This window comes from Neolamprologus brichardi, unplaced genomic scaffold (assembly GCF_056152115.1).
Source record: "Neolamprologus brichardi isolate AB-2024 unplaced genomic scaffold, ASM5615211v1 NODE_ptg000031l+_length_7269946_cov_1, whole genome shotgun sequence".
Lineage (NCBI taxonomy): Eukaryota > Metazoa > Chordata > Actinopteri > Cichliformes > Cichlidae > Neolamprologus > Neolamprologus brichardi.
Window position 1 is genome coordinate 1,340,020 of NW_028270136.1, and position 14,719 is coordinate 1,354,738.

General features: G+C 38.8%; 1 protein-coding gene across 2 annotated transcripts in view; it reads left to right on the top strand.

Moving 5' to 3' along the window:
• Nucleotides 1–14,719, top strand: part of LOC102793715 (carbonic anhydrase-related protein 10-like) — a 148,223-nt gene that overhangs the window by 72,521 nt on the left and 60,983 nt on the right. For both annotated transcript variants that reach the window (XM_006806209.2, XM_087837342.1), the window contains exon 3: nucleotides 5,001–5,143. In XM_006806209.2, coding sequence (XP_006806272.2) covers nucleotides 5,001–5,143 — 143 coding nt within the window. The remainder of the gene's footprint in view (nucleotides 1–5,000; nucleotides 5,144–14,719) is intronic.

The window sequence follows — 14,719 nt, forward strand, 5'->3', positions numbered from 1 at the left end:
CAGCATATTTGTGTTTTAAAGATGATCTCTGAACTATTTCTGTGGGATAATCTTTTTGTATTTTATCTGTCCGTTGGGAATCTCTACTTGTGCTAAAATGGCAGAAATTTGAGGAAAAGTTTTATTTGACCTACTTGAAAACCAAAATAACAATCAAATGAATTTAAAGCCGCTAGCTGTTGCAGAGGCAGCTCTGTGTATTCATACATATTTTCACCAATATAAGTATGTTTGTAACTTACCCATGGGCATACAGAAAAGTATGAATGGCTTACTTTGATACTGTGAAACACTTGGGTGCGTAACTGTTCAAGCAGGTTCTTTTTTCTATGATTTCTATATTTGCCTTTACTTATTTTTCTCTGGTTCTGTTTTGTCAGCTGTCCATTTCTATAATAAATTTCACCTTAGATTGAAATTGAAACAATGAAGTGTTAATGTTTAGTCTTTTTTGTATTTACATCATAGCACTTAAAGATTAAAAGAGACCTGGACCGACATGATGTAATCTAACACAGTTTACAATCTGGATTTTAGATGCAATGAAACTACAGGAGTCCTGACTAATAGCTGCCACCATTATTTAAATCCCATACACAACACAATAGACATATTCCACTTTTTAGACCCAAGTAATTATTTGTTTCCTACAGAGCCTGATGTGTTTCCTGACATACAGTGGGTGTCTGTGTGTCACACACAGACCTACTTACACAAACAAACAAAGCTTGGTGATATAACCGTGTGCAGATATGTGCCAAGCAGGGGTCAGGATTGCACTCCGCAGGTCAGGGATGCCACATCTGTCACTCCACTTCTCCCCAGAATATGGTCAGAGAGGGATGGAAGAATGGATGATGCTGGAGAGAGCGGAGAACAGACTGTAAGAAGGGAAGGGTGGGGGGATAGCAGCAGAGGCTGTCAGGAACAGCTCCCAGGTGTTAATCAGTGTGCATGAATTTTAAAATGGAGTGCAATTGGAGAAAGTTATATAAATAGGTTTTCTGATCTAAATTTTGTGGACCAAAACTTCAATCCTTTTCCAATTTTTTTCTTTACCCATTTAGCTGGGTCTTAGCTTAGACGATTTGATTACTTTTTAGAGCAAAATGACAGCTGTTTCACACTCTGAATTGTCATTAAGCCTGGAGATGAAAAGCATTATGACAGTTAGTGATAAGCCCTGGGGCGCGAGAAAGACTTTGTGTGCATGTGTCAAAATTACAGTTGATTTAGTAATGTCATCTAAGGCTCTGTATGCCAGTGAGCATGTGCGCATCCTTTCCCTATCAGTCAGTTGCATTGCTAACACATGTTGCTCCCATCTGGCTGCCTTAAACATCAGCTATCATTACCATATTTCCAGTCCCATTCTTTGCCCAGCTTGTTCTGTTCTGGATAGTAGTAATCATGTGACTACAGAGGATTATCTGATAGAGAGCAAAACTCTTCTGATTATCTGAACATCTAATCCTACAAGAGTCTTGGGTTTAAAACGATCCTGCATTACATGTTGAGATAACACAACAAAGCCTTTATCACTGACTCGTGCTTTGGTTAAAGTGAGCACTGAAGCCAAAAGAAATATTAAGAACATCTACTGGTAGTCAAATTCCTCACCTTTGGCTAATTAACCCGTAGCAACCATATAAAGTTCAGAATTGTTCCCTCCCAGGTGCAAAATTTCAGACAACATGCTTGTGTCATCATGACATCATCATATTGTTACATTATAATTACACGTTACTATGTGTTGCTACATTATAAACCTTGGATATGGCAGTTATCATGGCAGGAGCCACATGGCAATTTGACAAAAATCAAAGAAAATTTTCCTGCGCTTGTTTTAAAAAAAAAAGACATTTTAAAATGAACAATCTAACTTTTAGAGGTTAAACGTTTCAGACTGCAGGGATCCTGCAGTACAGGTATTGCAAAATTAAAAAAATATGGAAAAAAGAGGAAAATTGTTCTCTTACACAGGAACGTTCAATTTAGTTGTTTAAGGAGCTTGGAAAGATAAGCATCTGGACTTCTTTAAGTTTCCTTAAAGACGTTTCACCTTCTCATCCGAGAAGTTTCTTCAGTTCTAAGAGCAACTGGTGGAGAGTCCCTGATTTTAAGCCCTATGGGAGAGTCGCCAAGAGGGTCATGGACCTCCGATTGATCCTCTACCTAATCACACGAGCCAAGGTGTGGGTCACAATCAGCCAAGGTTTTGCGTGTACCCATTGTGAAGCCTAGCCCCACCCTATCATGTGATTTACTGAGGGCTAGGCTTCACAATGATCCTCTATGAGCAAACACTTTGGCAAAAGCGGGAAGGAAAAACTCCCTTTTAACAGGAAGAAACCTCTTGGAGAACCAGGCTCAGGGACGGCCGGCCATCTGCCGCAACTGGTTGGGGGTGAGGGGAGGAAGACAGGACGAAGACACGCTGTGGAAGAGAGCCAGAGATTAATAATAACTAATGCTTAAATGCAGAGAGGTGTACGAAGTATTGTGATGAAATATTGTGTCATAATAAAAGGCAGAAAACTACTTCACTTCTAAAAGACTTTGATTTTTAAAATTCACAGTACAATTTAATGCAACTACAAGGTAGAATATGCAAGTATATCATTCTCATCAGTGCTAAATGAGATCAGACACAGCAGACTTCTAAGTGCTTAAAGTATGCGTGTCTTTTTAATCAGAGTATATCATCGAGTCAATTTAATGTTTGAGATATTCCCATTGGACCAGTTTTATTTGATACCTTTTTTTAAAGTGTGAAATCTTAAATCTTCTTTTTTTAAAAAAAAAACAAACTTGGCTTATCTTTGTCTAATGTTACTATTATTGTTTGATGACCTGAAACATTCAAGTATGACAACAAGAGAAGAGAAATCAGGAAGGGGCAAAGACTTTTATCACAGCACTGTTCATTAATGGAAACCAAATCAAATGAAGCTCAGTCTCGCCACTTCAGTCGAGTATCTGCTCTTTTATTTCCAAGTGTGCGTGCTCGAGCACAGAGGGAGAAAAAATGGTTCCATGTGGTCTGCACTGTATATTGGGTATGAGGGGACATCAGTGATGCCTTTCAGCATTCAGTTCCAGTTCATTAGAGGACCAATGAAACACAAGCCTTTGTGCCCTAGTGAATGTCAAAAGTGTTTTATTCCTTTACAGTTCAGTTAACAGAGTTAGCGATTTTTTTCCTCGCTAATTGTTTTTATTTTAGCTTTATTAACTTTATTAACTTTGTATTGTGGCTTTGATTCACTTATTAGCAGTGTTGGGAAGGTTACTTTTAAAATGTATTCCATTACAGAATACATGCCCCAAAATGTATTCTGTAACATATTCTGTTACGTTACTCAATGAGAGTAACGTATTCTGAATACTTTGGATTACTTAATATATTATCATGCTGTTTACAACTACATGAATGTACTATTGCTGTGATTTATTACTGTTACTGAAGGTCCTCGGCTCCGAACCGTAGTAAAGGGACCTCTGGCTAATACGGTGGGTTCTGTGTCGGGCTCGTAGCTGAAAACTAGCTTTACTTTGTTGTCTGGGTCACTTTGCTTGCGAGAGACAGAGAGAGGCGTTGAAAGGCTGCTCCAACAGAACTTATTGTTTTTGGAGGAAAACACGAACACGGTGTACAGTCGAGTCTTAATAGCTTACTTACAACTGGGCTCGTCAGGCTCTCTTCTTGGCTGCAGTGGTTATTATTATATTTACATGCTTCCAGCTCCCGTTTCTGCTCGATGACAGCTCGTACTTTTCCTTTTTCTCCCTCCCTCGCTCACAGACACATAACGTGTATGGCAGTCCATTCTCCCTGCAGCACGGACTACACTGCCCATGATGCTACATTCTTTAGAGCTATGCCGGTAGCATTCTGCCTATTAGCTTAGCACAACAACAACAAAAAGTCCTCTCTCACCCAGGAAACACGCAGAGAGAGAGCGTCACCCTGTAACCATGGCAACCGTAACGCTGCCGCCTGGAACAACAGAACGTAGCTGTCAAACAAAACCCAAACAGTCCTGACCCGCCACAATATGAAACAGGGAAGTACCGCCGTGTAATCCATTTATTTCAACAAAGTAACTGTATTCTAAATACCACCTTTTTAAACGGTAACTGTAACGGAATACAGTTACTCATATTTTGTATTTTAAATTCGTAACGGCGGTACATGTATTCCGTTACTCCCCAACACTGATTATTATGTACAAGCAACAAAAACGTCTTGGCTAGGTTTGGCACTAAAGTATTAGGGCAGCTTTAGGCAAAGAAAACTATATTGCCAGGTTAATACACTAAAAAAAGAGTTACGTTTAGGTGCTGAAAATGACTTGGTTACTTTTAGGAAAACATTGAAGCACCCCTTCCAGTCATCTCACTCATCCTGGGAACACATGCCAAATCTACCCAAATAACTGACACCCTACGAATGAGAATGAGCTTAATACTCAGCATTCACACAATAAACACAGACTCAATTACAGGATCCTTATATTTACAATGTTAATTAATGCTGTTATTATGTTATCAACAGATAATTCAACAACCATCATGAAAATATTTTAAGTGTAAAAGTAAGATGTACTACTTTATTCCGGGGAGGTTTATTTCTGTTGCAAGGCTGAGCTTAGCCTCTGGGTCTGCCAAGTTCTGGTATTGTAAATTATGTGCAATAAAAACGACGGAGAGAACTTTTGAGTCACTTTTAAGAAGTCCATTTCTCCGCCTTACTTGTACTTGCAGATAATAACCTGGAGACTTTAATGAAAGTTCTTTTTTTAGTCGGATTTTAATGAAGCCATATGTAAATTTAAATCTCCCTAAACTCCACCAGCACTTCTGTCCCATCATAATGAAGCTCATCTGCTCCCTTTCTTCCTGTTTTTATGGTTTGATCTTGTGCCTGCATGTGCACAGGCATGCACAGGCGCTCACACAATAATTGCTTTCTTTTTTCCCTCTCGTTCCAACACTAGTTCCATCCTTCTGGGGTCTGGTGAACTCAGCCTGGAACCTGTGTGCCATTGGGAAAAGGCAGTCTCCCATCGACATCGAAACCAGTCACATGATTTTTGATCCGTACCTGACCCCTCTCAGGCTCAATACAGGAGGACATAAGGTAAGGGTCACCAAATGAAAATGTTTCCTCGAGGATCCTTGATGGTTTTCACGTAGCGATCGAGGAGCTTTAGCTCATGTTTTGAGACAAAACTCATCAAATGTCGAGACACAAGCAGGACTGTCCTTCTGTGACAGTCGCTGGGCTTTAATTCATCAGGGTGAAAGAACACAGACCAGGACACTGCCTCTAAATCAAGAAGCAGAGAAACTTTGGTCAGAGACAATGATTCATCTGTATCCAACGGCTTTAAAATTCCCAGCTGCATTTTGCTGCACCAAGGCTCAGGAGGCATTACAATTTTAGCCCTTTACACAGCAATCACAGTTAATCTTTGGAGGAAAAATCCTCTTTAAAGTACCTAAAATCACAGTTAAACACAGCTTGTGGGATGTTGTACTTTTCATCCTGGATTCATTATGACAGTTTGGAAATGTATTATAGTTATTGGCCATAATAATGTCAGTGTGAGGAAAAGGGGTCTGGCTACAAGAGTGCAAATTTAGCTTTGTCACAAATTTAGAGTGGGCAAGACTTCCAACACCCTGCCTCAGGTGGGGGTTAGCTGGTGGTTCAGGGGCTGGACTGGCCTTGTCCCGGGGTCACAGCTGGCCTTGGAGGTGGGGTGGGGGGTGGTCGATCTGCCTGCACGTCGGATTGATGTGGATGGGTGTGAACCTTTCTGCATTTTAGAAATTTAAGGTTCTGTCTGAAGGCGGAACAAGGACATATTTTGTGAAAGCAGTTGACAGAAACCGAGAAAGGGCTTATGTGTTAGTACATAAGCCCTAGGCTATTTTTTATAGAAATTTGATCTGAAAATTCCCATTCAGTCATCATGAACAGTTACAGAACTGTAAGTACAAACTGCACAACTACGGGGCAAAATTGTTCCCAGTTAAACCTGTAAATTAGAGTGAAAATACAAGCCAGCCGTGGTGATGCTTCTAAATCTGTTCTGAAAAATTCTCACCTGTAACTCCACCAGATGTAATACATCAGAAATGAAAGCACAATAAATGCTGCATTCATTTCAGTCAGAGTAATACCAGACTACTTTTTCACTTCAGTGTGCCACACTCTGAAACCCTCAAATAACAGCAGCTGGTTGCAGTTTAATAACAGAAAAGGCTCACTCCTGCTACAGGGACCACTGGGGTTCAAAGGGATACGGACTGTATTTGAGTTGCAGTGTAGGAAATTTAGACTGGGACAACAAACCCCCATAAGGTCAGATAGTGAATTTTTCTTAAACTTCCCTCCTTGTGATTCGTAAAAAGAGGCCAAGACTTGACAAATGAGATGTTTATAGCAGAACATTGTTACAGTTGCCACTGTGAATGACATACAAGTAGCTATTCAGGGGCAACAAAGAGAGTAATGTGAGGTCATCAAAAGGTATTGAGAAGCAGGACAACAACTTAACTCCTCGTTTAAATTAGTCCAATTTGCCCATAGACAGGTTGCTATAGTAACTCAGAAAACCATTATAGTTAAAAACTGGGGGGAAAAAAGCAATCATAAATGATAGTGTGTAATGACAAAATAAACTAAACTAAAATATCAAATACTGAATACTGAAGGTATTTAGTTTTAGTCTTTTTCTGCCAAATTTGTCATTATATTAGAAATGAGGAAGCTTTTGTGCTCCCAAAATGTTCATGTTAGCTGAAAGAGGCAGCTCAGCATGTAATAATCTGTCATTACTGGATAAAAGTGGACGGTTTTCAGCTGTAAAAGTTCCATGAACTTTGGAAAGCTCATGTTAAAGGTCATCTACTCTATGTTGGGATAGACAGAAAGCATTAACTTGACTTTTAAACTGACCTGAATTTTCTGTCAAGGTTGGTGTTGAGAGCTCGGTCTCCAGCTATGACTGAGCAGTTTTCAGTTTCTTTGCCTTTGGGCAAAGAAGGTTCTGGCAGGTTCTCCCAGAAACAACACTGGGGGAACAATGCCTTTATTTCAACATTCATTGGATTGCACACTGTGAATTCATCCCTCGGGGAAACTGTCAACAGGTAGGTCTACTGTAGTATCCTGAGGGATCTGAGGGATAAATATTCAGAGAAACCTTTTGAATTGTGATATAAAGGAACTTCTGAAAATCTAATACCTGAGCTACACGAGGTTCACGAGAAAGTGATCTTGAATGTGAGATTAGCCAGATTTAAAACATGTAAGGATTGTAATATTTATAGGCCTGTTCTCAGAACTATTTGACATTAACATTGTTCCTTATTCTTAAAAGCAAAACAAAAAAAATAACTTTTTAGCTGCATATATATAAATACAGGGTAATAAGATACATTAGCCAACATAACAGGTGTAACTTATGGGCAAATCCTTAAATAAGCAAAGAAAGTACATCGCACAAATCATTGGTGATGAACTATGAATTTTACAAATGTCTCTTGCTTTAACCTGTAATGTAATTGTATTTGACATCTACATCGTTGGTTTTCACTTTTCCCTTGAAAGCAGTTCACTACCAGCATTCATTAAATAATTGTTCTTGTGGGACTTGCATATTTCCTTTATTTTCAATAATCCTTCCTGAAAATGAGTCCGACTTCAAACGTAATGTACATTTTTAACATATCGTCCTTTGATTCAGGACATAGTCTGTTCTAAATCATAACTCATTATTTCACAACATAATGTCTTTATGAAAATTTCACTGCCAAAGGCTGCTTTGATCTTGAACAATGTGGTGCTTTGCTGTTACGTTTCATTGTTCCCTTCCAAAATCCAGATGCTTTGCTAGCTCAAAATGGATTTAATGTTTTCTAAGGTTTGATGTGATGATGACTGTGGGTGATTCATATCCACAGTTTAATGTCTGAATACTGATTGCCTTCAAGCTTTCTCTCGGAGCACATGACGCACATTTGTTTACTTTAGGAATAATGATCATTTTCCTCTGGAACTTTCAAACTTGAGAAATGCTGAATAATAATACTACTACTAATAATAATAATAATAATAATAATAATAATAATGATGGTATTCTATGTATGTCCATATGATTGGACAAACGAAATATGTCTATAAACTACTGAGGTTACCAATGGGTGTAACTTGTTTATGGTTTAAACTGATTAAAATATTTACTTCAAATAAAAAGCTTTGTTTCTTTTTCTGTATGTAGAAACTGCACGACCGAGGCCAAATGTGATGGTTAATTAAAAGCACAAGATGCTGAATCCTGCCCATTGATTACATGTTTTTTTCTTTCTCCGTGGCACTACTTGGACTTGGTACTTAAACACTGCTGATATAATATTTTTAAACATATATCCATTTAGCTTGTTTCTTTATTAGCTCACCCATCATGCTCCCTTTTAAAGAAGCTTTTGGGTGTTCTTTGAAACCTCCAGAAAATATCAAAGTCAGCATATTTGTATTTGTGTTGTTCTCAGACACTTTCCAGAAGAAGACTCTTTTCCACCACAGAAACCAGGGTATAAATCAAGAATAAGGATACAGCATTATAGCCCCATGTGACAAAGTGGCTAGGACAGAATTCATTTGCCATTTGTGACTTGCATATTTTGTTATTTTGTGTTCTGTTATTTTACAGTCAGCCATAATGCTTTAATTTAGACATTGCTGGTGTAACATCTCTTAACATACACTATCCCGGGTTTTGTTTGTGGTAGCAGTAGTTACATCCTTTACATCCATGCATGTGTTTTAAAGCAAACACTACTAACCATCAGATCATCTGAATTTTCTTCTGTTTACAGGCACATGTCTGGTAAATTATGTTTCTTTATGTTGCTTTGGTTATACTTACCATGGTGTCCATGTTGTGTATTCAGGTCCTATATGTGAGACAGGTGTATGGGAAGGGCCGCCCACTACTTCCTGTTTATATAGGGTCATGAGGTCAATGATTGCATCACTGGGTGTAACCAAATGGAGGGTTTTTCATTTTGTATAGTATTGTTTGTTTTCTTTAAAGTAGCCTTTTGAGTTATATTGTATGCAGTGTTTTACTTTACAAACCATTTAGTTGAGTAAATGAGTTTGTCAGTTTCATGCATGACTTTATTCCTGTTCTTTGTTTAGAATTGTATTATTTGGTTTGAACTATTTTGTTTCAATGGTAGGGACTAACGAGGTCAGGTGTGGGCAAAGTCCTGTATAAAGCCAGTGGGATTTTTGCATGCCTGATTGATTGTTTTATGGTAAAATGGAGATGCCAGCAATGAAGTATGCTTAAAAGAACTTCAATCATCTGCTAATGCTATTTACTTATCACCTTCCTTGCTGCTTAAGTTATGCTACATCACACCCCAAGCGGCAGCCTCTGACAAGTATTATTTTCTGAAGGATGATTTTTGGTTATTGTGCCCCAGCACGGCTAAAGGTTAAACAGGAATGGATATGTGGAATCCAAATTCTGCCAAGATTTTTGTACTGTATCATGGAGCTTAACATGAACGCAGGCATTTCAGATTGGGCTGACATTCTTGTGCGTACCAAATACCTCAGGAACCTCAGGAGATTTTATTACATATGGCTTAAACATGCACTAATTTAAAATTCTGTGGTTTAACCTCCTAAGACCCGAACTCTTCCACGGCATGTATTTTTAATTTCTCTTTGATATTTGGGCTGATTGGGACCTGATGAATGTAAAAACAAAGAATTACTAAAGTTTTATTTTTACGTAATTATTGTTTCTGAGAAAAATAAGAGCCACATATGAGGATATTCGTTTAAAATTTCGATAGAACAGTGGCAGTATAATGTCCTCGTAAGTGGATATCAGGCCCTTGTAGAGCAAAATTGAGTATTTTGGTCTAAATAACCCAAAATGTGATGTCCACTTATGTGGACGCCAGGTCCTAGGAGGTTAAAGATCAGGACAAGTGTGACGTACAGAAGCAAAGATGGATGTCGCCGTGGAGACGTCAGTTACTGACGCCAGTTTTGAAGGTGCTAATGGATTTTTGTCTGTTGTCATTTTCAAGCTTTAAAGCAAAACGTGAAGCAGGCGGTGAATCTGACTACAAAGCTGTTTGTCTGTAATACCTGCTCCTGCTAATCTTCCACCCTGAAGCATATCTTGCTTTACGTATTTTGTTTTAAACGAAGCCTTACTGTAATTTACAAATTGGAATTATCATGTTTCATTGATGAAATCGAATCTATATTCAGTCTGTGCACAAAAAACGAATTAATGTACTAGTTATGGCAATGTTGCACACTAATGTTAAATATAATTAAATGGAGTGATGACACATCTTGACGCATATAGATGTAAACTGCATATATATGAAGGTGAGATGCTTATGCTTGTCTACTCTTGGGTATTTTGCTTAAAAGCATATTAGACAAATTTATTTGATAAACATTGATCACTTCAGATTCATTATGCTTGTGTCGTGGCAGAAAACTTCTGTGTGCACTTGCATCTTTCTGTGCACTTATACTGGAGTTAGCGGTCCGATAGCTGCTGCTGATACTTGGGACGGGTTCAATTCAGAGAAGAGGTTTCAATTCAATTCAATTTTATTTATATAGCGCCAAATCACAACAAAAGTCGCCTCAAGGCGCTTCATAGATACAGAGAAAAACCCAACAATCATATGACCCCCTATGAGCAGCACTTTGGCGACAGTGGGAAGGAAAAACTCCCTTTTAACAGGAAGAAACCTCCGGCAGAACCAGGCTCAGGGAGGGGCGGGGCCATCTGCTGCGACCGGTTGGGGTGAGAGAAGGAAGACAGGATAAAAGACATGCTGTGGAAGAGAGACAGAGATTAATAACAGATATGATTCAATGCAGAGAGGTCTGTTAACACATAGTGAGTGAGAAAGGTGACTGGAAAGGAAAAACTCAATGCATCATGGGAATCCCCCGGCAGCCTACGTCTATTGCAGCGTAACTAAGGCAGGTTTCCCTGCAGGGATCAATAATGACACCCTGATCATATTTTTTAGGATCAGTGAGCATTACAGTGGTTATGCTCTGATAGGTACTGTGTAATCTATTACCTATTAAATACATTTTCATATTTGCACAATGACAATTTTAGTCTCTGATTTTTCTGTGCAAAACACTTTTTTGGGATGTTTAAATTTACACTAATACCTGTATTACAGTGTATTTTATGTTTGTTACTGTATGTGTCACCCTCCTAAGTCTTTCAAAGGCTGTAGGCGAGTGGAGACAGATAGAGGGATGATTACACTCTTAATACAACAAGTGTAACAGAAAGTGCCCACTTCATCTGGTAAATAGCAAAGCCAGGCCACTCATCCACTTAGCTCTTACATTATCACTAGTCTCTTATCTGAGGTTTGTGTATTGACAGCAGTGATACTTAATCCTGCAAGTTTTAAAATCAAGCTTTCAAGCCCCTGTCAGCTTAGTGCAAATTGTTCCCTTTGGAATTTGTGTTTGTCCCTCTGTGTTTAAAGTTATTATGTGTAAACTCTGAACAGGATCGTACACTGTTTAAATCTGAACTAAGCATGCGTTACGTCTCTTGGGTCCTTTTGTTTCATTTCTCTTTATTTCAATTTATAGTGATTAACATTTCACTATAAGACACAGACAAATCTTAAAGAAACATTAACCCCATAGCGCTCTATTTAAAAGGTCTATCCTTATAATTCCCCATGAGACTTGCTCATTGTGATGCGGGCTAAGAAGTGTCACTGGGTTGAGCCCCCATGTTATTCCCAGAGGGAGCAGTGTCAACCACTAATCACAGTCAGTGTGACACGCTGTGGTTCAGACAAATATGATATGAGATCAGATGACTGACAGTAGTAGCTCAGGCTCTGCTAATCCAAAGCACCAGGGAATGTAGGTCGTCTGGGCTAATGAAATATCAGGATTACTGAATCACTGTGCCAGGGCTCATCTGAAATAAATTTGTTGGCGTTTTTGTTAATATGCATGCAAATGCGCATATCAGTCCCTCCGTGATCTAATTTGTGGCAAAAATAGAGCTTTTTATGGTGTGTTTTCTTTTTTCTCTTCTTTTTAACACAGGCAAGTGATTGAAACTATGACAAAGCACACAGCTAATCGTGCAAATCTCCTCTACAATTATTGATCAAAAAGGCAAAATCATTTTTATTGCCCTATCTTGCCCAGAAATAAACAAGACGTGGAACCCTGAGATACAAGGACACATCATAAACTACAGGAAAGGGAAAATAATAATGAGCAGAAGTGCCATGGGGGTGGACGAGCGATACTACTCTGTCTTACCTGTCTGTCAGGTAACTACTTCTTAAAGTGCTTTTCATTCAGATTTATTGCTTTCTGTCTTCTTAAGCGTTACCACCAACTACAAGGAACAAAGCAGGACATTCATTGTTTGTTTGTTGTTTCATTTTCCTGGGACATTTTTTACCTCGTTGTAGACAGAAGTGTATAGACAGAGTCTCATGGAACTAATCTAAATGTCAGCGTTGCTTTTTTCCTGTACAATCTGCAATCACTGTTTATTCTAACTGAACGTGAATAAAAAAGGAGTCCTCATTAAGTTGTGCAGGTTCAGCATTTTATATAACTGGGTCACTAGCATTCAATTAATGGCCTATCAATTGGTGCTTGTAGGAGGTATATAGGGAGCTTTTGCTGGTGACTTACCTGCCACCCTCAAATGTGGCTCTAACTTCTGTCAAGCACAGGTAATGACTTGTGGACTAAGGCAGGCCCACAAGTTATGCCGACTTTCAAACAAATAAATTAGGTTTAAGGACAATATTTCCATCTGAAATGTGCAGGTATGAAGTAGTCTAAAACTGACATTTTCAGCATAATGCAAGTGCCTTGAATGCACTTTCCACCACTCTCTGAAAAACAGCAGCATCCATTAGGCTGTGAACAGCAGTTGGTATGAGCAACAGCTTCTTATTCCAGTGCTGGAGATCCCTCACTAAAACAGGGTGTTATAACGATGTAATATGTTCAGCTTTCTGCTTGAATCGGGGATCAAGACATTAACAGCTTGTGACTGCACGCTGCAAAAACTCTTAGCACCTTCTAGATCCCTCCGGTGTTGTTGTTCGAAATAGTTTCAGACAAAGTGGTGTGTGTACAGTTAGGTTCCAGGGGGCCTTAATCCACCCATGCATCAAATCCACAATCCATGTTGCTTACCACACTAGGCTTAACAGGACCTGTCCTGTGGGATGGCTTTAGCACACAGATGTTTCATTGCAGGCTCTCTGCTTCCTTATTTAACAGTAGATCAGAATTCTCTGTTCTTTTGTGGCAGCCAGGCCAGCTGTATTATAGGAAAGTCATGCAGGATTTTCTCAGAGCTGCTTGATGAACTGTGAAACCATGCTTTCCTACATTTCTGGTGTGGGATGGTTTTAGCAGTCGGCAGTGTTCTTTTTCATTCATTTGTTGCAAATAATGTCTTCTTAGGTTTCAGTCCTGTGACAGTAGTGATCTGTATCACAGGAAGCTCATGCTGGATTTGTCAGATGACTTCAGATATTTTCAAAGCTGTTGATGGCATATACTGAGGTCATATGTTATGTGTTATATGCAGTGTTGAGAAGGTTACTTTTAAAATGTTTTCCACTACAGGTTACAGAATACATGATCCAAAATGTAGTTTGTAAGGTATTCCGAATACTTTGGATTACTTGATATATTTTCATGCTTTTTGCAACTGCATGAATGTACTATTGCTGTGTGATTTATTACTATTACTCAAGGCTACTCGCCACCGAGCTAACATTGTTAGCTGGTGTTAGCTGAGGTTAGTTCATAGACTTGATGGAAAGCATTAACAACCTGCTAGCTGCAAAAATTCATGTGCAGTTCTGAAAGCAACGCCAACTAGATTTATAAATCTTAATATAAAATGAGTAACAGTAGGTGGCCATTAGGTAAGGCTGCACTTTTTGCAGTGATTTCGTATTGAAAACTATTTCTGTATCAGTAATATGTTTTCTTTCTGTCTGTTTCTGTTAGTAATAAATCACACAGCAATAGTACATCGAAGATGCTGAAGTGACACATAACCCAGGTAGGTAGCACAACTACAACAAAGTAGTTGTGATAGGCTAACCTTAGCTTTTAAAAAAGAACTTACTTCCAGATGTTTCCTTAGGTTGGAGTCTTTTGACGCTGAGAGCAGCTCGGCTGCTGGCAAACAGAGTTCGCATTTCACGGTCAGATTTCGCCCATCCCTTTCTTCTTTAAATGTAAAACAGTGTCGGAATTTCCAGGTAAGAAATGCATTCCTGCCCGTGCACTGCTGTCTCTGTTGCACTGGCGGGTCCGTTGTGTAACCGACGACACCAACATTAACAGGACACTTACATTAGAGCCTCTTAATGTGTGTTTTGTTTGGGTTGCCAGCAAAATTACCAAAATTAGATTAAATGGTAACTGTAACGGAATACAGTTACTCATATTTTGTATTTTAAATACGTAGCACCAGTGCATGTATTCAGTTACTCCACAAGACTGGTTATATGTTCGTACACTAGATTTACTTTGCTCATAAAATAAGGCCACATACAAATTTCTTTTTTTTTTTTCCAGTTTTATTCTGTTTTTAACCATAAAAGTGAATCAGAATGA